The sequence below is a fragment of the Hypanus sabinus genome, chromosome 5 (assembly GCF_030144855.1).
Source record: "Hypanus sabinus isolate sHypSab1 chromosome 5, sHypSab1.hap1, whole genome shotgun sequence".
Classification (NCBI taxonomy): domain Eukaryota; kingdom Metazoa; phylum Chordata; class Chondrichthyes; order Myliobatiformes; family Dasyatidae; genus Hypanus; species Hypanus sabinus.
Genome location: NC_082710.1, coordinates 175,604,693 through 175,629,928, shown reverse-complemented (window position 1 = coordinate 175,629,928; position 25,236 = coordinate 175,604,693). Strand labels below are relative to the sequence as shown.

At 42.8% G+C, this 25,236-nt stretch overlaps 1 protein-coding gene across 2 annotated transcripts; it reads left to right on the top strand.

Annotated features, from left to right (window-relative positions):
• The first annotated feature begins 8,068 nt into the window (after positions 1–8,068).
• LOC132394648 (zinc-binding protein A33-like) lies at positions 8,069–24,520 on the top strand. 2 transcript variants are annotated; one of them, XM_059971003.1, is made up of 6 exons: positions 8,069–8,496; positions 9,630–9,725; positions 12,213–12,446; positions 15,035–15,063; positions 15,731–15,846; positions 21,736–24,520. In XM_059971003.1, exons 1-6 carry the CDS (start codon positions 8,233–8,235, stop codon positions 22,290–22,292), a joined length of 1,296 nt encoding a protein of 431 aa, XP_059826986.1. In that variant the 5' UTR covers positions 8,069–8,232; the 3' UTR covers positions 22,293–24,520. The 2 variants fall into 2 exon arrangements, with proteins under 2 accessions (XP_059826986.1, XP_059826987.1); XM_059971004.1 differs by lacking the exon at positions 9,630–9,725.
• Positions 24,521–25,236: the final 716 nt, after the last annotated feature.

Here is a 25,236-nt window from a genome sequence, read left to right as displayed (position 1 = left end):
ATGTTCTGGTTGCACAGCTTGCAGAATCCATTTTGGACAAACTTGCTATAGACAGATGGGAGGACAAGTTTGGCCAAAGCAATTTCTGGAGCCTTGTTCCATCATGGATTAAAGCAACTGTCCAGTATCTTGAAGTCTTCGTGGTTCAAAGTTCAAGGTAAAATTTATTATCAGGGTACATATGTCACTACGTGCAACTCTGAAATTCTTTTTCTGTGGGCCTACTTAGCAAATCAATAGAACTAGATCTGTACACTGTAAACATCAGGAACTGTAATCTGTAAACAAACTATGCAAATGCAAATAATAAATGGCAATAAATAACAGGCATTAAATAACAGAAGTATAGTTATCCCCTTGTTCAAGAGCCTGATGGTTGAACCTGATGGTGCATGTCCTGAAGTAATTGTACCTTCTACCTGATGGCCGCAGCGAGAAAAGAGCATGGCCGGGATGGTGAGGATCTTTGATGGATGTTGCTTTTCTACGGAAACAGCTTGGTAACTGAATTATGTGCGAATTCTTATCTTTGTATATCCCTTTCTATACTCATAATGGATTACAAATGTTTGCGTTTGAATTTGTTATTTGAACCTGCCTTCACTAGTTTGGTTTTACATTCTGTATAGTAATCTTGTAATAAATTGAAATAAAATATTTTGGATTACTTTGAAGCTTGATTGACCCTTCCTATCCTTTTGTTCCTACATAGCTACAGATGTCCTTGGGATTCTTTCACATTGTCTTTCAATGCAACCTCATGTCCTCTTTTAGTTCTCCTAATTTCTTTGTTAGCAACTTTGCTTCTACCACTCTCTCAGGCAGAGGACTCACACTCATCTGATTCCCCTCTAAACCTCTTAGCTCTTAAATAAACCTTTGTCTTCTAGCTTTCTCTATCTTGATATGGGAAAAGTCCCTGCAGTCTACCCTATCTATACCACTTACAATTTTATATACCTATTTATTTATTGAGATACAGCATGGAGCCCTTTGAGCTACACTGCCCAGCAATCCCCAATTTAACAGTAGCCTAATCACAGGACAATTTACAATGACCAGCAAGCCTACCAACTGGTACATCTTTGGAATATAGGAGGAAACCAGAGCACCCAGAGAAAACCCATGCAGGGACAGGGCAAATGTACAAACTCCTTACAGACAGAAGAGGGAAATGAACCCGGGTTATTGGTAATGTAAAATGTTGTGCTAACCACTATGCCCCATGCCTCTTTTAACCTCTCATCTTAAACCCACATGTCCTTTCTTTCTTAAGTAATAACCCTACATCATCACCCTCTGTCAGCACCACACATCAGCACCTCCAGCCTCTTGACATTTAAATGCTCCCCTCCTCTATCTGCCTATCCACAGACCTGTCCACATCCCTCTGCAGGGACAGCCTGGCCATCTGAGTTCCTCCCACAGCTTGTGTTGTATTTTACTCTGTGACAAAGCAGCTACCAAATTGGTGTATTAAGTGCCCTCATAATTTAAACCCAATTACCCTGGCTACTAAACTACTTCATATTACACCAAATGTATAAAGTTTGTCATCTGAAACATTTCACAAATACAAAACTCCAGATGAAATTATTAATCAAAGTACTTGTATATAGTGCTTTGTTAACTTGATATAATAATATTCCTTGGTGTGCACATAATGCATGATCTAAACTGGGCTACTGCACAGGATTGAAGTGAGCTGTAACATTAGTCAGCTCCATCATGGGCACTAAGCTCCATAGTATATAAGACATCTTCAAGGAGTGGTGCCTCAGAAAAGTGGTGTCCATCATTGAGGAACCCACCACCCAGGTCATGCTGTCTTCTCATTGTTACCATCAGGAAGGAGGTACAGAGGCCTGAAGGCACACACTCAGTGACTCAGAAACAGATTCTCCTCTACTATCTGATTTCTGAATAGACTTTGAACCCATGAATAATACCTCACTACTTTTTTATTTATATTTTTGTACTACTTGTATATCTTTAATTCAGAGTTTTCTTTTTCTATGATCATGTACTGCATTGTACTGCAAAGTTAACAAATTTCATGACATTCATGACATATGCTGGTGAGATTTTTTAAAAGTCTGAATACACTACATTGGTCAAGAAGACATAGCAGCATCTACAGTTTCTGAGGAGATTGAGACCTGCACGGATTATAGCAACTTTCTGCAGAACCACCATCGAGAGTAGCTGTATCATTGTGTGGTTTGGAAGCTGTAAGGCATTGCACCGCAGGACCCTACAGAGGATTGTAAAACCTGCCAAGAGGATTACTGGATCTCCCTTACCCTAAGTGTGGCACTTACCAGGGGCATTGTAGACAAAGGGTCAAAAGCATTGTTGAGGACCTCTACAACCCAACACAATCTCTTTGACCTATTACTGTCAGGAAGGAGATAATGAAGCACCAGGACTAGAGTAAAGCTTCTTCCCTTGAGCTGTGAGACCAGTGAGTACCCTGTCAACAGCAAGGTCTGGTCACGAGGACAGAGCAGTGTACTAGTTACCTGTGTTACATACTATATGCATTTTAAACATTTTATTTATGGTAATATTTTGGTTTGTGCACTGTGATTTATGTTTCATGGGTACACCATGATCTGGGGGAATGTTGCTTCAATTGGTTGCATATATGTGCAGTCAGATGACAATAAACTTGTCAATACATATTAGTGTAATCTTTCTTTGATTCCCTTGACTCTTATATCTTGTATATGGAAGAATAAGTGTTCTCAATTAAACAAAATTCATCTTCAGAAAGATAAAAAGAATGGAGGATTAGCCTTACCAAACTTTAGATTTTATTATTGGGCAGTTAATATAATAAATCTTACATTTTGGTTATATTACATTAATTGTGAGGATTGCCCGATGTGGTTTTCTTTAGAAGCTAACTCTGTTAATAAATTTTCTATTATTTCTCTTCTTGGATCCTCACTTCCTTTGGCTCTGAGTAATTTAACTGATAATCTGGTAGTTAAACACACTATGAGAATTTGGATACAATTCCAAAAATACTTTGGCTTATTGAGAGTTTCTTGTTTGAGTCCCATTTTTTTCTAATTATTTTTTAAACCCTCTATGATTGATGTGGCTTTTAAAGAATGGGATAGATTAGGTATTAAATGTTTTCAGGACTTGTTTGAAGAGGGAAGTCTCTTTTTGTTTGAACAACTGTCAGCTAAATATAGTTTACCCAAAGTTACAAAAGGAAAAAGGAATTTGTTGCAAAGTGAATTATCTACATTCAGATTATAAAAAGAAAACATGGAAACAAATGAGGAAGAACTTGAAGATTTCAGCAAACAACTACAGGCTTTGACTCAAGAAAGGGAAAACTTGGAAATAGCTTGGAAAACAGCAATTTTAAATGTTAAGCATGTGATAATGAATATTCTCAAACAAGAAGCTTTTAGTTTTACAAATGAGTCAGATGAAATTAATGTAATTGAGGCAGTGCAATTACTTGGAAGCTTGACAAAATTTGGAAAGAAAAACAATCTGTGGCATTGCTATCTAATGAGCACATACAGCATTTGGAAGCAGAATTATAATTAATTATACATCCTCTGGAGGGCAGTAATACACCTAGATGCATCTAAACTGTCCGAAATATAAGAAAAAGAGCGGCTAGTGTGTGAGTGGCTCAGGGCAGGAGCAGAGCTTTGAGGCTTTGGCTCAAGAAGCTGAGGACGAGCTTGCTCCCAGTGAGGTAAGGCTGGGTAAGCTCCTTTAATTAATCTAATTAATTTAGGAGTAGCTAATGAAGGCAGCAGTTAGGGCAGTCAAGTGCTTCATATCCAGTATGTGGGAAGTCAGGGACAGCACAATTGTCCCTGATGACTACACCTGTAAAAGGTGCATCCAGCTGCAGCTCATGACAAACTGAGTTAGGGAGCTGGAGCTGGATGAGCTTCAGATCATTCCTGAGGCAGAAATAGACAAGAGTTTCAGCAAGACAGTCACCCCTAAAAGTCAGGAGGCAGGTAGCTGGGCGACTGTCAGGAGAGGGAAGGGGAATAGACAGAAAGAGCAGAGCACCACTGTGGCCATTCCTATCAACAATAAGAATACCGTTTTAGATACTGTTGGTGGGGATGACCTACTAGGGAGAAGTTGTAGCGGTCATGTCTCTGGCACCGAGACTGGACTCTCAGCTCAGAAGGGAAGGAGGGAAAAGAGGAGATCAATAGTGATAGGGGATTCAATAGTTAGGGGGACAGATAAGAGGTTCTGTGGGAGAGATCGAGAATCCTGGATGGTCTATTGCCTCCCTGGTGCCAGGGTCCACAATATCTCGGATCAAGTTCACAGTATTCTCAGGAGGGAGGGTGAGCAGCCAGATGTCGTGGTCCATGTAGGGACCAATGACGTGGATAGGAAGGAGGAGGAGGTCCTGCAAAGAGGGCTTGGGGAGTTAGGTGCAAAGTTGAAGGAACCTCCAGAGTTGCAATCTCAGGATTGCTACCCGTGCCATGTGCTAGTGAGGCTAGAAATAGGAAGATAGTACAGCTAAATACATGGCTAAGGAGTTGGTGCAGGAGGGAGCATTTCATGTTTCTGGACAATTGGGCTTTGATCCAGGGAAGGTGGGACATGTTCCGATGGGATGGTTTGCACCTGAACTGGAGGGGGACTAACATCCTTGCAGGTAGATTTGCTAGTGCTGCTCTGGGTGAGGGGGGTGGGGTTTAAACTAGATTTGCAGGGGGAGGGGAACCAGAGTGTTAGAGCAGATAGTGAGGTGGAGGAAGTTAAAGGTCATGCGAGGATTGCATGTATAGACAGAAATCAAAGGTTTGTATGTGATAGAAATGTTCTCAGGTGCATCTATTTCAATGCAAGGAGTATTGTAGGTAAGGCAGAAGAACTTGGGGCGTGTATTGGCATGAAGGATTACGACATAATTGCTATTAGTGAGACTTGGTTGCAGGAGGGGCAGGACTGGCAGCTTAATGTTCCAGGGTTCTATTGTTTCAGACATGATAGAGGGATGAAAGGGGAAGGAGTGGCATTACTAGTCAGGGAAAATATCACAGTTGTGTGTCAACAGAACAGCCCAGAGGGCTTGTCTATAGAGGCCATATGGGTGGAGCTGAGGAACCAGAAAGGTGTGACCACTCTAATAGGGTTGTATTATAGACCACCCAACAGTCAGAGAATTGGAGGAGCAAATCTGTAGAGAGGTAGCAGACTGATGTTTTTATATATAAAAAACAAAAACATAAAGTTGTGATGGTAGGGGATTTTAACTTTCCACATATTGACTGGGACTCCTACACTGTGAAAGGACTAGATAGCTTGGAGTTTGTCAAATGTGTTCAGGAAAGTTTTCAAAATCAATATGTAGAGGTACCTGCGAGAGAGGATGCACTCGATCTCCTATTAGGGAACCAGACAGGTCAGGTGACAGAAGTATGTGTAGGTGAACATCTTGGGTCCAGTGACCACAATGTAATTAGTTTCAAGTTAATTATGGATAAGGATAGGTCTGGTCCTCAAGTTGAGGTTCTAAATTGGAGAAGGGCCAATTTTGTGGAAATGAGGAAGGATCTAGGAAGAGTGGATTGGGATAAGCTGTTTTCCGGCAAGGATGTGTTCAGTGAGCAGAAGGCCTTCAAAGGCAAAATTTTGAGAGTGCAGAGTTTGCATGTTCCTGCCAGGATTAAAGGCAAAGTTAACAGGCATAGGGAACCTTGGTTTTCAAGGGATATTGATGATCTGGTTAAGAAAAAGAGAGAGGTGTATAGCAGGTATAGGCAACAAGGAACAAATGAGGTACTTGAAGAGTATAGAATATACTAAAGAAGGAAATCAGGAAGGCCAAAGGACGACATGAGGTTGCTTTGACAGATAATGTGAAGGTGAACCCAAAGGGTTTCTACAAGTATATTAAGAGTAAAAGGATAGTATGGGACAAAATTGGTCCCCTAGAAGATCAGAGTGGTCGTCTATGTGTGGAGCCTCATGAGATGGGGGAGATCTTAAAAGTTTTTTTGCATCAGTATTTACTCAGGAAACTGGCACAGCATATATGGAAGGAAGGGAAACAAGCAGTAGTGTCATGGAACATATAGAGATTAAAGAGGAGGAGGTGCTTGCGCCTTACAGCAAATAAAGGTAGATAAATCCCCCAGACCTGACTTGATATTTCCTCAGAGAGAAACTAGCGTAGAAATTGCAGGGGCCCTGGCAGAAATATTTAAAATGTCCTCAGCCACTGGTGCGGTGCTGGAGGATTGAAGGGTAGCTCACGTTGTTCTGTTTTTTTTAAAAGGCTCCAAAAGTAAATCAGGTAATTACAGGCCAGTGAGCCTGACATCAGTAGTAGGTAAATTATTGGAAGGTGTTCTGAGAGATTGGGTATACAAGTATTTGGACAGCCAAGGGCTGATTAAGGATAGTTAGCATGCCTTTGTGAGTGGTAGATCATGTTTAATGAATCTTGTAGAGTTTTTCGAGGGGGTTACCAAGAAAGTAGATGAAGGAAAGGCTCTGGATGTTGTCTACATGGACTTTAGTAAGGCCTTTGACAAGGTCCCACATGGGAGGTTAGTTCAGAAGTTTTAGACTCTAGGTATCCATGGAAAGGTTGCAGACTGGATTCGAAATTGGCTGTGTGGGAGAAGACAGTGGTAGTGGATGATTGCTTCTCAGACTGGAGGCCTGTGAATAGTGGGTGTGCTTTAGGGATCTGTGCTGGGACCATTGTTGTTTGTTGTCTATATCAATAATCTAGATGATAATGTGGTAAATTGGATCAGCAAGTTTGCTGATGACACTAAGATTGGAGGTGTTGTGGACAGTGAGGAAGGCTTTCAAAACTTACAGAGGGATCTGGACCAACTGAAAAAATGGGCCAGAAAATGGCAGATGGAATTTAATGCAGACAAGTGTGAGGTGTTGTATTTTGGAAGGACAAATCAAGGTAGGACATACACTGTAAATGGTATGGCACTGAGGAGCGCGGAGGAACAAAGGGATCTGGGAGTTCAGTTACGTAATTCCCTGAAAGTGGCGTCACAGGTAGACAGGGTTGTAAAGAAGGCTTTTGGCATCCTGGCATTCATAAATCAAAGTATAGGAGTTGGGATGTTATGGTGAGGTTGTATAAAACATCGGTGAGGCCAAATTTGGAGTATTGTATGCAATTCTGGTCACCTAACTATAGGAAGGATATTAGTAAGATTGAAAGACTGCAGAGAAGATTTACTAGGATGTTGCCGGGTCTTCAGGAGTTCAGTTAGAGGGAAAGATTGAACAGGTTAGGACTTTATTCCTTGGAGCGAAGAAGAATGAGGGGGGATTTGATAGAGGTTTACAAAATTGAGGGTATAGACAGAGTAAATGCCAGTAAGCTCTTTCCACTTAGATTAGGAAAGAGAAATACGAGAGGACATGGCTTTAGGATGAATGGGAAAGATTTAGCGGGATCTTCACTCAGAGTGGTGGGAGTGTGGAACGAGCTGCCATCTGACGTGGTAAATGCGGGTTCACTCTTAAGTTTTAAGGATAAATTGGATAGATACATGGATGGGAGAAGTCTGGAGGGTTATGGACTGTGTGCAGGTCAATGGGACGAGCGGAATAAAATTTTGGCACAGACTAGAATGGCCGAATGGCCTGGTTTCTGTGCTGTAGTTCTACCATGAATGACCTTGAGATTGATTTTACGAAGATACGAAGAACCATACAGTGACAGACAAAGGCTGACAAGTAATCAATGTGCAAAAGACAAACGATGCAAATAAAAATAATACTGAGAACTGAGTTGTAAAGGGTCAGTGAAGGTGAGTCTGTAGGTCCTACTTGTGGGTATTGAAGTGATCTACGCTGCTCTCCTGTGGCAGTAGCCCACGTAAATGTATTCATTGGTGGGGTGGGCTTTACCTTTGGTAGACTGGGCATTGGCGTTCTATACCAGACCGTAAGCAGTTTATATCATCTGCACTGTGCAACGCTAGAGGTTTGTCAAACTTTACTATTTGCTCTTGTTTCCGGGAGCCGTGTTACCCCGCCTCTTTAAAAATTATTTCATTACTGCCAGCGGGAATCGAAACTTAGGGTGAGGACGATAATCTGGAGAGGAAGTGTTTGCTCTAAATGGTATTCTGCAGGTATTGCCTGCGGATTATCCGATTTGACAGCCGGTTTGAGACCCAGTTCGTTATTTCGGTCAAGTGTCTGTGAGGATCACTTTCGCTGATTTACCTGCCGATGTGGAATTCCACCTGTCGATCGGAGATTACAGAGAGAGAGGCGGCCGTGCAGAATGCAGTCTCCCACCGCGATCTCACGAACGACCATCAACAGGAGTCGGTAGGAGGAGACTGCCCTCCCCAACTATGTCAGAAACATCAAGAACCGCTGAAACTTTACTGTAAGGCCGACAGGAAACTCCTTTGTGTGCTTTGCCGGGGCTCAAACGAACACACAAACCATGACGTGGTGGCTGCTCAGGAAGCCGTCAAAGAGTTTAAGGTGAGGCCTGACGCATTGCAAGGAATGAATGTATCAGTCAGACCCCTCCAGTTCGTTGCCCCGACTTTAATATGGATAGCTGTGCAAAGTGAATTATCAGCACGGATTTTGATTCCCATTGGGAATTGTGGAGCAGAGGGCAGCAATAGCAGTGAAACTTTCCAGAATGTTTTCATAATAATAAGTACTCATTGATTCCCGAGTGGGAAATTCTGGTCAATAGTCTTTACTGGCACATTTCAGAAGACAATCTGTTTAAAAAGGGAGAAGCATAATCTATAAATTTCAGCAACTTCTCCCTATCAAAGACGTACGTGGAGGATGGGAGGTAACATAATATGAACTCTGGTAATCTGGCTCACTGGGCTTGATTGACAGTGGAGTTACCCAATCATATGCGCCCCATCCGAGATATTGCTCCTTGGAGTCACAGAAATTCATTTTCTTTTACTGAATGGAAGAATAGAACTATGTCCTCCTACTAGTTCTCCTTTTAAAAGTTACATAAAAGTGCCCCTTTCCCACTGCCGGGTTTTCCAGACCACTATTTGCCTGTGTAGGGCAGAGATATTCCAGCTAAATTAGAATCAGGTTTATTATGACTATGCCCTAAAATGTGTTGTTCTGTGGCAGCAGTGCAGTGTATGACATAAAATGTTCTATAAGTTATTCTATAAACTTATCAAAGTGTTTCATGTATGTCACCATATATAACCCTGAGATTCATTTTCCTGTGTGCATACTCAATAAATCTACATACTAATAAATGTAACAGACTCAATGAAAGACTACACCAACTTGGGTATATAAAAGATAGTTCTAAAACACTGTTTGCGGATCATCAAGCTCCTGTACCCATTCCCTAGATGCATTTTCTAGATGCTGAGATCTCTGAGTGTTGGCTGCCACCTTGTTCATACACCATCTCTTGAAGATGTCCTCAGTGGTGGGGAGCTCTCATCCCCTCCATAGATGCTGAGTTCCTCCGGCAACTTGAGTGGGTTCTTCATGCAATTAGCACTCGTGTCCTCGATAAGAATAGGTTTCAATATTTTGTTTCTTATCATTGATTTTATAAATACCAAATTTCACCACAAATGGTCAATAATTAGCAGATGCCATACTCCTTTCAGGAACGGCTTAAAGCATTACTGAGACCCCTCCAGAACAGGAAGAATGAATGCAAAACCTCAAAAAGGAGCTATGAGAAAACATTAACTACTATTCAGGTAAGTTTTATGGCTACAATATGTAGTAGGAAAGGCACTGCCAAGCTGGAGGGGGTGCAGGAAATATTTGAGGATGCTGCCTAGACCAGAGGGCCTGTAAAAGAGAGAGGGGTAACCTCAAAGAAGTTTACATAAGGTGGAATGTTTTTTTCCCAGACTTGGAGAGTCCAAAACTAGAAAAAAGATACATGAGGGGAAGGACTTAAAGGAGACCTGAGGGGTAACTTGTTAACACAGAGAGAGTGATCGAAGTGGGTGTAAGTGCAGCATGTAAGCAGCATTTGGATAGATACATGGAGAGGAAGGGCTTGGATGGTTTTGGGCTGAACACAGGCAGCAGATCTACTAACTGGTCAGAATGGACCAGTTGGGCTGAAAGTCCTCATTCTGTGCCTTTATAACTAAACAAACTACTGCTAAGCTAAGGATTACTATCTTTGTTATCTGTGTTCACCCATTGTCAGTGATCTTTGGAAAATGCTACCCAAGAGTGCTGTGCAGGTTTGGTCTCTGGGTATATTTATCAGAATGAGATTTAATTTCATTGGCATATTTTGTGAAATTTGTTTTAAGGCAGAGGCTGAGTTATTTTTCTAGGGGTGTGAGCACAAGGAAATAATGTTTGGCTTTATAAAGGATTGGTCAGATAGCATGGAGTATTGCAAGCAGTTTTGGGCTCCTTGTCTATGAAAGGATGTGCTGACATTGGATAGGGTCCAGAGATGATTAATGTATGAAGAGTGTTTGATGGCTCCAGTCCTGTACTCATTGGAGTTTGAAGATCTCATTGAAACCTACCAAATTTTGAAAAGCTTAGTTAGAGTAGGGGAGCAGAGGATGTTTTCAGTAGTGGGATCTTAGGACTGGGGTGGCGATGAAACACAGTCTCAGAATAGAAGTACATCCCCTCAGAACAGAGTTGAGGAATTCCTTTAGTCAGAGGATGATGAATCTGTGAAATTCATTGCCACAGATGGCTGTACAAGTCATTGGGTATATTTAAAGCAGAGGCTTTCAGGCTGTTAATTCGTAAGGCTGTCAAAGGCTATTGGTAAAAAGTAGCAGAATGAGATTGAAAGGGAAAATAAATCAGCCAACATCGATGGCCAAATTCTGATCCGATGTTCTATTGTCTTATAAGAGTCCAGTGTGGTGGGCTGGAGATACATCTCTGCAGGTCACCTTTGAGCAAGGTGTAGCACCTGCTTAGTGCCCCCCACCCCAGATATCAAAGTCACGTAAGGCCATGAGAGCAGGTGGTGCATATCACGTTCTGGTTATGTGACCACTGACATCGGGCAGACAATCTCTGACAATATCATTCCTGCCTCCTTTCTTCTTTCTCCATTCCCCATTCTGGTTACTCTCGCTCCTCACCTCTCTTTGGTGCCCCACCTCCTGCCCTTTCTTCATGGTCCACTCTCCTCTCCTATCAGATTCCTTCTCCATCAGCCCTTTACCATTTCCACCTATCCTGTCCAAGCTTCATTCACCTTCCCCTCATCTGGTTTCACTGATCACCTGCAACACACACACAATGTTCAAGGAACTCAGCAGGTCAGGCAGCATCTACAGAAATGAAGAATCAGTCAACATTCCAGGCCAAGACCCTTCACCAGGACAGGAAATGAAGGGGAAAGAGGCCAGAATAAGGGGAGGAGGAGGAGAAGAACAAGCTAGAAAGTGATGGGTGGAGCCAGGTGGAAGGGGGAGGAAGATGAAATAAGAAGCTGGGAGGTGATAGGTGAAAAGGCTGGAGAAGAAGGAATCTGATAGTGGAGTGGGAAAGGGAAGGAGGAGAGATACCAGGGGGAGGTGATTGGCAGGTGAGTAGAAGAGAAAAGGTAAGGGGGGGAAGACAGTAGTGATTTGAGGAAGAAAAAAGGCCAATGGGGGAAAATTAAGTCATTGGAGAAATCGGTGTTCATGCATCAGGTTGGAGCTTACCCAGAAGAAACATGAGCTGTTGCTCTTGCAACCTGAGGGAGGTCTCATTGTAGGAGTAGAGGAGACCATGGACCTCATGTTGGAATAGGAAGGGAAACGGGAATTAAAATGCTTGGCCACTGCTTTTTGCAGATGGAGTGAGCTGTCAACAAAGCTGTCCCCCAGTCTATGTTGGGTCTCACCAATGTTAGAGGAGACCGTGGTGGGAGCAGCAGATACAGTAAATGACCCCAGTAGATTCACAGGTGAAGTGTTGCTTCATCTGGATGGGCTGTTTGGGGCCCTGAATACATGTGAGGGAGGAGGTAAATCACCTAGAGCCTGCCACTACCTTTTTATTCTAGTTTCTTCTCCCTTTATTTCTAGTCCTGATGATGTCACAGCCAAAAATATTGATTGTTTATTCCCCTCCACCCCATACAGATGATGCCTGACCTGCTGAGTTCCTCCAGCATTAAGCATGTGTTGCTCAAGATTTCCAGCATCTGCAGAATCTCTTGTGCTTATGATATAAATCCAAGTCTTGATGTCTTTCCTCAGGAGCGAACTAATGTGGCAGAGAAGCAAGTTAAGGAAACATTTGACAAACTTCATCAGTTTCTCGTTAAGGAGGAGAGAAAGGCCTTGCAAAAATTGAAACAGGAAAAGAAGAAAAAGTGTCAGGCAACCAATGGAAAAATTGAAAAGATAACTGAAGAAATCGCATCGCTTTCTGCTACCATTCAGGAGCTTGAACAGAAGCTGAGTGAAATGGATGAAGTCAACTTTCTAAGGGTAGGAGTCACTGGCCTTTCCAGTTAAAGTGGTAGGGAAGAGATTGCTGCTTCCTCAGAGTGCCAGTCTCCCAGGTTCCATCCTGACCTATTGTGCTGTTGATGTAAAGTTTGCGCTTTCTCTCAGGTGGCACAATATTGTAGCAGTTAGCGCATCACTTTACCATACCAGCAAACACAAATTGGTGTTCAATTCCAGCCACTGTCTGCACGGGGCTTGTACATTCACCATGTGACCATGTGGGTTTCCTCTGCCTCTTCCAGTTTCCACCCATGTTCCAACGATGTACAGGTTAGGGTTAGTAAGAATACGTACACAACTCTGGAAGAACCCTGCAGGTCAGGCAGCATCCATGAGAAAAGAGTAGCCAATGTTTCAGGCCAACACCCTTCATCAGGAATGGTGGGGGGAAGAGAGGGCCGAAGCCCAGTAATAGAGATAGGGGAGGGGGTAGGGCCTAGAGGCGCCTGGTGGAAAACCAATCAGAGGAAAAATAAAGGGGGGAGGGGATAAGCATGAAAGCACTGTAGAGATAAAGAAGCAGAAAGTTGAAAGGGGAGAGAGGCAGAGAGGGACCTGGGATAGGGGGAGGGAATTACCAGAAATTGGAGAATTCAATGTTCATACCACCAGGCTAGAGGCTACCCAGACGGTAGATGAGGTGTTGCTCCTCCAACCTGAGTTTGGCCTCATCATGGCAGTAGAGGAGGGTGTGTATGGACATATCTAGATGGGAATGAGAGGCAGAGTTGAAGTGGGTGGCAACCGGGAGGTCCTGTCTATTGTGACGGATGGACGGAGCGGAGGTGCTCGATGAAGCGGTTCCCCAATCTGTGTCGGGTCTCGCCAATGTAGAGGAGGCCGCACTGGGAGCAGTGCGGATGCAATAGATGACTCCAGCAGACTCACAGGTGAAGTGTTGCCTCACCTGGAAGGACTGTCTGGGGTCTGGAATGGTGGTAAGGCGGGAGGAGTGGGGACAGGTGCAGCATCCCTGCAAGCACAAATGCAGATTGGGGAACAGCTTCGTCAAGCACCTCTGTTCCGTACGTCACAATAGACAGGATCTCCCGTTTGCCACCCACTTCAACTCTGCCTCTCATTCCCATCTAGATATGTCCATACATGCCCTCCTCTACTGCCATGATGAGGCCAAACTCAGGTTGGAGGAGCAACACCTCATCTACCGTCTGGGTAGCCTCTAGCCTGGTGGTATGAACATTGAATTCTCCAATTTCTGGTAATTCCCTCCCCCTATCCCAGGTCCCTCTCTGCCTCTCTCCCCTTTCAACTTTCTGCTTCTTTATCTCTACAGTGCTTTCATGCTTATCCCCTCCCCCCTTTATTTTTCCTCTGATTGGTTTTCCACCAGGCGCCTCTAGGCCCTACCCCCTCCCCTATCTCTATTACTGGGCTTCGGCCCTCTCTTCCCCCCACCATTCCTGATGAAGGGTCTCGGCCCGAAACGTTGGCTACTCTTTTCTCACAGATGCTGCCTGACCTGCTGAGTTCTTCCAGCATTGTGTCCGTATTCTTTGTTCCACAGCATCTGCAGTTGTATTTTTGTGTTTAGGGTTAGTAAGTTGTGGGCATTCTATATGGGCTTCAGAAGCATGATGATACTTGCAGGCGGCCCCCAGCACAATGCTTGGACTGTGTTGGGTTGTTGACACAGAACAACACATTTCAGTCTGTTTTGATGTTTCAATATGCATATGACAAATAAAGCTTATGTTTAATCTTTACCTTTTACTAAGTTTAGACCAGGGCTTCCCAAACTGTTTTATGCCATGGACCCCTGCTCTAGACCCACTGTATTGCAATGAAGTCCATCTGCTTCAGACAGACTGATTGTGTTTCCAATGTTGAGTGGTTTTGTTTCATTCAACTACCAAAACCAAGCTAAATAAACCAACCAGGATTGAATGAATGTGGGTTTCTGCTGCTCACAGATATCTGCACCAGGGAGGGGCCAATGCCCTCAGCAACAAAGAAAGAAAAAATAAATTGTTTACTACCTTTTTTTGACACATGCAATCGTTATATTTTTGCACTAATGTCCAAAAGTATGAGGTGGTCTGGTGTCTAAAACATTATATCCTGGATTATAAACTAGTGAAATAGATTCTAAAATATTATTTCCATTTTTTTGTAGTATTTAAAAAAGTCTTGATGGGCCGAATGGCCTGCTTCTGCTCCTATATCTTATGGTCCATGGCAGACTTAGCACTAAGGGATCTGGAGTCTACTGTTTTTTTAAAATACTGTTTCTGAGATGGGAGCATAGCAGGGAGTGCAACACTCTTACAGCTTAGGGCATCAGAGTTTGGAGTTCAGTTCCGATGCCATCTATAAGAAGTTTGCACATCCATCTTGTCAGTACGTGAGTTTGTTCCAGGTGCTCTGGTTTCCTTCCACTGTCCAAAGATGTACCAGCTAGTAGGTTAACTGATCATTGTAAATCATCCTGAGATTAGGCTAAGGTTAATTAGGAGGGATGCTAAGTGGTGTGACTCTTTGGGCCAAAGGGCCTGATCTGAATTATATAATAAAAAAGATCAATTTTTCTTCTTTCTTTACTCTTGCAGGAATGGCCAGAAGCAGAGGAAAGCTACAGGTTAGGTGTTTACTCTGAGTCTTTATTTTGTGTGCAAATCTGGCATAAGTCCTCTCCTATCAGATTCCATCTTCTTCAGCCCTTTGCATTTCCCGGCTGTCACCTCCCAGATTCACTTCACCCCCTCTCCCCTGACCTGCCTATCTGTGGCAGGGATTGCATAGCAATCAGAAAAATGCTACTATGGTGCCGGCTGTATAATTGGCATTCAATTCTGGTCTCTGTTCGTAAGGAATTTATGTCCCTGTGACGGTGTGGGTTTCCTCTGGATGCTTCCGATTCCAAAGATGTACAGGTTAGAGTCAGTGTGCGATATTGGTGTGCAACATAGCAACAAATTCTGCCCAGCACAACCCTTGTGATTTCACTCTATGCAAATTACGTGTTTCATTATATGTTTCAATGTACTTCATTCCACCATTCCATGTCTCATCTATCACTTTCAACTCTTGCTCCTCCCCCTCCCCATCTTTTTATTCCAGTTTCTGCCCCTTTCTTTCCAGTGAAAGGCTCAACTGTAAATGTCCACTATTCATTTCCCTTTATCGACGCTGCCTGACCTGCTGAAGTCCTTCAGCACTCCCAGTGCATTGCTGTAGATTTGCAGTATCTGCAAAATCTCGTGTGTCTCTAAACTCTGGTGTAATTTACTAGTGATCTCTTACAGAGTGAACAGAGCTGCCAACAATCCTGTCAGGGCTTGTCCTGTGGTGAATGTGGGGAACTCCATTGCTTCTCTCCAGTACAGAGTCTGGAAAAAGATGCTAACCGTGATCAATACAGGTATGTGTCACAGAAGCAAAGTATCCTTCCCAGCATCAGAGAAAACATTGCACACATTCTGATGGCTTAGGAGGCCATTTCAACCAATCATTGCTAGGCTGGCTCACAGAGCAATCCCACTGACCTCCTACTTCCTCTGCAACCTATTCTCACCATATTTCTGTTGATATTCCTCAGATTCTACCACTCAGCTAAACACAAGGAGTAATATGCAATGGTCAATGAGGCTACCAACCACATGCCATTGGGATGATGCAATGATTCCGTCCAAAACATGGACAATTCCTTTCTTTCCTACCCTCCCCCCCCCACCCCCCCATCCCCATGAATGCTGCTCGATCTGATGAGTTCCTCTGGCAGATTCTCAGTTGCTCCAGATTGCAGCATCTGCTGTGTCCACTAGAGCATAGGACTTAGGAGCAGAATTAGGCCATTGACCTATTGAGCCTGCTCCAACATTCAATCATTGCAGATCCTTTTTATTTTCTCTCCTCAGCCCCACGCCCTGGCCTTCTCCCCATAACCTTTGATACCATGGCCAATCAAGAACCAATCAATCTCTGCTTTAAATACACCCAATGACCTGGCCTGCACAGCTCCCTGTAGTAACAAATTCCACAATTTCTCTACCCTCTGGCTAAAACATTTCTCTGCACCTCTGTTTTAAATGGATGCACCTCTATCCTGAGGCTGTTCCCTCTTGTCCTAGACTTCCCCCACCATGGGAAACATCCTTTCCACATCTACTCTGCCTATGCCTTTCAACGTTTGAAAGGTTTCAATGAGATTCCCGCTCATCTTTCTAAATTCCAGTGAGTACAAGCACAATCATCAAATGTTCCTCAGATAACCCTTTCATTCCCAGAATTATCCTTGTGAATCTCCTCTGAACCCTCTCCAATGCCAGCACATCTTTTCTTAAATAAGGAGTCTAAAACTGTTCTCAATACTCAAGGTGAGGCCTCATTATTGTCTTATACAGCCTCATCATAACACCCCTGCTTTCATATTCTAGACCCCTTGAAATGAATGCTAACATTCTATTTGCCTTCCTCACCGCCGACTCTACATGCAAGTGTTCTGTACAAGGACTCCAAAGTCCCTTTCCATCTCAGATTTTTGGATTTTCTTGCCATTTAGAAAATAAACTGCACATTTATTTTTTTACCAACATGCATAACCATGCAATTTCCAACATTGCATTTCATTTGCCACTTTCTTGCCCATTCTCCTAATCTTTCTAAGTCCTTCTGCAGCCTTCCTGTTTCCTCAACACTACCTGCCCCTCCATCCATCTTTGTATCATCTGCAAACTTGGCAAAAAAGCAACATCTATTCCATCACCTAAATCATTGATATACAACATAAAAATAAGTGGTCCAACACCAACCCCTGCTGAACATCTGAAAAGGCAGCCACACTGGCAGCCAACCAGAAATGGACCACTTTATTCCCACTCACTGCCTTTTACCAATCAGCCAAAGCTCTAACCATGCTAGTAACTTTCCTGGAATACCATAGGCTCTTAACTTGGTAAGGAGCCTCAGGTGTGGCACCTTGTCAAAGGCCTTCTGAAAATCCAAACACAACATACACTACAACCACTTTATCTGTCTGATTTGTAATCTCCTCAAAGAATTCAACAGATTCATCAGCCAAGAAATTCCCTTAAGGAAACCATGCTGACTTGGTACTATCTTGTCCTGTCACCAAGAACTCCATAACCTCATTCTCAGCAATTGACTCTAACATCTTCCCAACCATTGAGGTCAGCCTAACCGTTCTATAATTCCTTTCCTGCTGCCTCCCTCCTTTGCTAAAATGTGGAGTGACAATTGCCTTGATTTTGGGAGATGGGAGAAAAATCCAAGCAGTCAGACAGAAGTGGTACATACAATCCCTGCACAGATATACTCGAAGGTCAGAAGTGGAGCCATGAGGCAGCAGCAGGACCTGATCCACAACTGTTCCATGTGCTCAACTAACCAAATCTCACTGGGTGTAACTTACTGACTTCAGACCAAGAGGTGATTGAGCCCTTTGTAGCTCCCAACAGAGAGGTCTCATTGCCCTTCCATTTTCATCAGCTTATTATCGCTCATATCCTGACCAACTTGCCTTTGATTACTTTGTCACTTACCTCACTAAGGATAGTAAGAAAAGTGAACAAAGAAATCTTCTATTTGTTCATGAGATATTGGAGCCCATTGAGTCTGCACCACCATTCCACCGTGGCTGATTTATTTTCCCTCCCCACCCAATTCTGCTTTCTTCCTCTAACCTTTGACACACCCTTACTAATCAAGAATCTATCAACACCTGCTTTAATTATACTCAGTGACCTGGCCTGCACAGCCCTGTATGGCAATGATTTCTACAGATTCACCATTCACTGACTTAAGAGGTTCCTTCTCATCTCTGTTCTAAAAGGATTCTGAGATTGTGCTTTCTAGTCCTAGCCTTCCACACTATTGGAAACATTCTTTACACATCCACTTTGTCTTGGCTTTTTAAAATTTGATATTCCCTCTTGCCCCCCCCCCCCCCACCATTCTTCTAAGCATGGGATCATGGAATCTGTGTATCTATACTCACAAAAGTTTATACATTCTATGTTTCAACATAGAATCTTTAACACTTTTTGTTTAGTCTAATTCTTTCCTGAGTTAACATTGCTTCCTGGTTTTCAAGAGTTTTATCATAACACACAGCTAAATGAGCAAACTTTTTATGACCATATTTCCCCATGAGCCCCAGCACATCCTCGAACTGTGTTGGTTATTGACGCTAACAATTTATTTCACTGTATGCTTTCATATACATGTGACAAGTAAAGCGATTCTTTAATTTTCAGATAAAGTAAAAATTCAATTAATTTTTAAGTTCCTGTTGAAATTATTTCCACTGTCTTTAACATTTATCCTAATTCTTTTTCTCTTCCTCGAATACTCTTTCATGCCAAATTGGTGAATTGGCAGAGAGGGAGATGAGGAGGGACTGGCATTCCTGTTTTGTACACCAGCTTCCTCTCGGTGCAATTGTGTCACACAGAAGCACCAAGACGACATATCTCCTCCATCCTTACCAGTCCTGATGAAGGGTCTCAGCCCAAAACATTGACTGTTTACTTCCCCTCTATAGATGATGCCTGACCTGCCGAGTTCCTCCTGCATTTTGTGTGTTCAACTCTATTTTCAGCATCTGCAGAATCTCATGTTTTCATTAGGACTGACACAGAGGCATTTCCTCCATTAGCCTTTCTGCTGAATGCCTGACATAGCCAATTTCCTCGCCTTTAAATTTTATGAATGCACACATAGTAAATCCTGCAATTTACACCCATTACCAGAGCTATAGATTCTCAGTCTGTCCTGAAGAGATTTGGGATCACAGATTCAGTGACATTAGAACCATACTCACCGAATGAAATGTGTGAATTAATTGAATGATATTCTTTTCATTGTGCCAAATCTTAACTCGTCTAAAATTATCACTTATGAGACTCAGAAGCGAAGAAAGTCAATGAATCCAATTCAATGGAAGTTGATGGTAATTGAAGAGCAAAAACATACAGATTATGGAAAGCTAAACCACAGAAAGCATAGAGGATACTCAGCAGGTCAGGCAGCATTCACAGGTAGAGAAACACAGCTAATGTTCATGACACCCTTTTAGACCATAAGACGTATGAGAAGAATCAGGCCACTCAATATCTTGAGTCAGCTGCTTATTTGATCATGACAGATTTACTTTCACTCTCAACCCCATTTCGGGTAGATAAGCTCACCTAAGAGACGGAAAACTGACCTCAAACCTCCGCTGCCTTCGGGCGATACCCACTCATGGGGAAGGATTTGAGAGTAAACCCAAGGAAGATTCTAGAGCAGGAATTCCTAAGGCAGTCCTACATTGAGTTGAAGGCTGATTGGCAACACCTGCAATGCCACTGGTGCCAAATTGTATCAGTCTGCCATTCCTTTTGTGTTCATCGGCTGTGTGGAGGGGGAGCCTGCCACATGGGCAGCAGTTTGCACTCAAAATCGAACTGCCCTGAATTGCATATAACATTGACTGCTAGGATGCAATATCTATTGTCGACCCCAACCATTGGAGGGCCTCACTCAACCCCATTCTTCCACCTTCTCCCTAAAATCTTTGTCTCTCTTAATAATCAAAAATCTATCAACCTCCATTTTAACTATACCCAATGACTAGGCCTCTCCAGCCATCTGTGGCAAAGAATTGAACAGATTTATCATTCTGTGGCTAAAGAAATTCCTGATGTTCTAAATGGCCATTCTTCTCTTCTGAGGCTCTCTGAGCCCTCTGGTCCTAGACCCTCTTATTATTGGAAACATCCTCTCCATGTCCAGTCTGTCTAAGCCTTTCAATATCCAGTAGGTTTCAATAAGATCCCTCTTCATTCTTCCAAACTCGAGTGAATATTGGCCAAGAGCCATCAAACACACCTCATATGTTTACCTTTTCATTCCTGGGATCACTGGTGTTAACCTCCTCTGGACCTTCTCCAATACCTGCATATCCTTTCTCAGATATCTGGCCCAAGACTGTTCACAATATTCCAAATGCAGCCTGGCCAATGCCTTACTAAGCTCAGTATAATATCCTTGCTCTTATATGCTAGTACTTTTGAAATGAATGCTAACATTGCATTTGCCTTCATACTACAGACTCATCCTGCAAGTTAACCTTCAGGGAATCCTGGACTAAGGGCTCCCCGGTCCCTTTGCACCTCCAATTACTGGATTAACTTTCTGTTTAGAAAATAGATTCTGCCTTTATTCCTTCTACCAAAGTGTATGACTTCCCTACACTGTATTCTATCTGCCACTTCTTTGGCCATTCTCCTTATCTGTCCAAGCCCTCCAGCAGGCTGCCTGCTTCCTCAGCACTACCTGCCCCAACACCTATCTTTGTATTATCTGCAGACTTGGCCACAAAATCATCAATTTCGTCTTCATAGGGAAAGAAATCGAACCAATGTTTCTGGTCAAGAAGTTATAACAGAACTAGTCATAAAGCTGTGCAGTAAAGAAACAGGCCTTTTAGCCCATCTTGTTTGTGCCAAACTGTTATTCTGCCTAGTCTCATTGATGCACAATTGCACCATAGCCCTCCCTACCCCTCCCATCCACGTACCTATACAAAGTTCTCACAAATGTGAAAATCGAACCCATATCCACACTCCTCCAGGCAGCTCATTCCACAATCTCAGCAACTTATGAGTGAAGAAGATTCCCCTCATATTCCCCTTAACCCATGACCTCTAGTTTTTGTCTCACTCAGCCTCAGTGGAAGAAGCCTGTTTGTACTTACCTTGTCTATATTCCTCATAATTTTATATACCTCTGTCAAATCTTCCCTCATTTTCCTACTCTCCAGTGAATGCAGTCCTATTCAACCTTATAATTCAGGGCCTTAAACCCCAGCAACATCCTTGTAAGTTTTCTCTGTACTCCTCTATCTTACCTATCTACCTTCCCTGTAAGTAGGTGACCAAAACTGCACACAGTACTCCAAAATATAGCCTCATCAACATCTTATTCAATTACAGCATAACCTCCCACCTCCTGTACTGTACTGTGATTTATGGCCAATGTACCCACAGCTCTCTTTACCACCCTATGTTCGATGACTCTCTCCACAGTCATTGATCTAAAATATTATCTTTTTTTTCTCTCTATAGAAACTGCCTGCCATACTATTTACATCGCTTCTTAGTTCTTGAGGCAGATGGTGATAAAGCCTTATTTGCACTTCTGACTCACTGGTTTACACAGTGAGATTCTTTTATCATTAATCTTTGCCAAGTATGCATGTTCCATTAAGTAACGTTTCCTTACATTTGTCTTTAATCCATGTCCTCAGCTCCTGTCATCTTGGACCCTCGTACTGCTCACCCTTATCTTCTCCTAACTGAGGGGTTCAGCAGCGTCAGTCACACCTTGCAAAGGCAGCAGCCACTCCATGACTGCCCAGAGAGATTCAATCCGTGCCTCTCTGTTCTTGGCTGCGAAGGCTATATGTCAGGGAGGCACCACTGGGAAGTGGTGGTAGGGAGAAAGACAGAATGGGACTTGGGCCTGGCTGCAGAATCCATTAACAGGAAAGATGCCATTGACCTGAATCCAAGGAATGGATGTTGGCTGATAGCACTGAGGAATGGAAACCAATACAGGGCTGCTACGGAGACATGGAAGCACTTAAATCTGCAGGTGAAACCGAAGAAGATTCAAGTCTGCCTGGATTATGAAGGAGGGAAGATTTCCTTTTACAACGCAGATAACAAGACCCTTATCTTCACTTTCACTGATCACTTCACCGAGAGACTCTATCCCTACTTTAGTCCAGGCCTTAATGCTGGGGGAAGGAATGCTGAGCCACTGATAATCTGTCCTCGAAGAGTAACAATTCAAGAAGAGTAGGTTTTGATTTTAGTCAATGGTGGATATGGAAATTTTAAAAAGTAATAGATTCTGGATTCAATCAGCATCCATTGGGAGTTGGTTCTCAGCACTTTACAAGTGTGAAACCTCGAATTTGACATTTGACATTTGACATGACATGACATGGGGATTCCTGAAATCTTTTGCTTCATTGCCAGCTCCTTTGTTGCCTTGTCCATTCATTACTTTGGTCAATTAATAAGAGCATTAGACATAGGAGCTGGGCTAGCCTATTTGGCCCATTAAATCTGCTCTTGTCATTCAATCATGGTTGATTTATTTTCCCTCTCAATGCCATTCTCCTGCCTGCTCCCTGTAACCTTTGACACCCTGACTAATAAAGTACATGTCAACCTCCACTTTAAATCCACTTTTAAATATACCCAATGAGTATAGGCCCAGAACCATCAGACACTCCTCATATGTTGACCTTTTCATTCCTAGAATCATTTTCATTGACCTCCTCCAGTCTCTATACAATGCCAGCACATCTTTTCCTAATAAAGGGTCCAAAGAGTTCACAATACACCAAGAGCGGTCTGACCAATGCCTTATAAACAAATCCTCAGGCATTTACTTTCCTTACCACCAACTCAATCTACAAGCTAACCTTTATGGAATCCTGCATTAGGACTCCCAAGTCCCTTTGCACCTCTGATTTCTGAACTTTCTCCCCAATATAAAAGAGTATCTGCCTTTATTCCTTCTAGCAAAGTGCATTGCCATACAGTTCCCATGCATCTGCCACTTTTTAGACTATTCGCTCAATTTGTCTAAGTCCTTCTACAGACTCCAATTCCTCAACATTACCTGCCCTTCTAACTATCTTTGTCCGCAAACTGATCACAAACCCATCAATTTCCCTGTATGCTCTTACTAATCATGAACTATTAATCTTTGCAGATTCACCTCCCTCTTGCTAAAGAAATTTCTCCTCATCTGTTCTGAAGGGGTGTCCTATTCTGAAGCTGTGCCCTCTGGTCCTACATTCAATCTCACCTGCCTCCCATCCTACAGCTCATTCCTTCTCTTCCTTTGCCTTTGGCTCCACATTGTTTTTGAATGGTTGCATTAGCAACATGATGAAGGGCTCTCTGACTGTCTGTGTCTGTATGTCTCTTTCTCTGTCTCTGTCTCGATGGCACTCAATGAAAATTGCAACAGATACTGGAAATCTGAAACAAAAAAAAATAAAATTCTGGAAACACTCAACAGGCCAACTCTGTGGAAGTAGAGTCATAAAATATTTCTCTTGATATGTTAAATTCAAGGTTTAGTGGTAAGCAAATGCAAAGCACCTATACTTTTCCTCTGTAAACACAAGTTCTGATAACGGGCTGCACAATTGAAAGAGTGTAATCTTGAGAAATTTGGTGATTATAATATGGATTACAATTCACTTTGTCATTTGATTTTGCAAAATGCTTTTGATTCACTTTTGTAAATGTCCCAGTGACCGTGTCTGTATCTTCTGGGGAAATGATTCAATATTAAATCAATATTTTTCAGTGTCTCTTTCTTCTGACATAAGGCTTGCCCTGGGCTGTCCAGTTTACCAATGGCCGATTGGGATGCCAAGTGAAGAAATTAGATGGTAGATTGATGCAATGTGTTGTTATATTCTGATCCTCCTCGCCACTCTTTTTTGTGGTCACACCACATCACCCATGGCCTGTGCAGATTGTGTCAAAGCCTTTAGCCATCGTTGAGCATACTTAAAGCCTAGACTCATTTCAATTGTAAAATTTCAGGACATTTACAGCAGTCAAGAGACCATTCAGCCTTCTGAGTCTATTCTGACTCAGACTAATCCAGCAAGCACTCTCCTGATGGCTCTGAAATTTCTTTCTCAGCTACTTCCCCAGCAACCCTTCAAACATTGCAATTGAATCTGCCCCAACTCTTCTCTCAGGCAATGCATTCCAGGCCCCAAACCAATTGCTGATTTTTTTTCCCTTGAATTATTTTTGGTTCTTTGACAACACAGCAGCAAACCTGATAGAGACTCTGCCTCACAGCACCAGCGAGTTCAATTCCCGTAACTGTCTGTAAGGAGCTTGTACTTTCTCCCCGGAACTCTTCAAACAATGCAAAGACACGTGGGTTAGTAGGTTAATTGATCACATGGGTGTAATTGGGTGGCATAGGCTTGTTGAGCTGGAAGGGCTTGTTATTGTGCTGCATCTTTAAATATAAAATTATAATAAACTAACATAATATAACCCTGACTTTGGGTGCTTTTGTGTGGAGGTTGCTGCCATGCCTGTGACTACCTGCGTTTCCTTTGGGTGGTCTGGTTCCACTTATGAAGGGCATGTGGCTTGGCTGTGGAGTAGGCAATAGGAAACTGTTGACCATGCGTGTATGAGTGGTCGAGTCTGAGGGGAGCTGATGAACGTGCAGTTGTGTAACAATATTACAGCGTTGGCATCCGGGGTTGAATTCTACCACTGTCCTATAAGGTATTTGTACATTCTCCCCGTGACTACGTGGATTTCCTCTGGGTCCTCCCATACCCTCCCACAGTCCAAAGACATACAGGGCAGTAGGTTAATTACTTAAATGGGGTAATTGGGTGTGCACCGCTCTTTGGGCTGGAAGGACCTGATACCATTTAAAAGTTGAACAGAATCTTACTCACTGCAGATTATTTTACCAAATGATACACTTTATTCATAAAACAGGAATACAGTGGAATATAGTATCAGGACTTTGTTCATGCACTTTGGTAGAAGAAATAAAAGGGTAAACTATTTTCTAAATGGAGAGAAAAAATTTTAAAAAGCTGAGGTGCAAAGGGGCTTGGGAGTCCTTGTGCAGAATGCCCTGAGGTTAATTTTCAGGTTGTGTCTGTGATGGGGAAAGCAAATGCAATGTTAGCATTCATTTCAAGAAGACTAAAATATAAAAGCAATTATGTAAT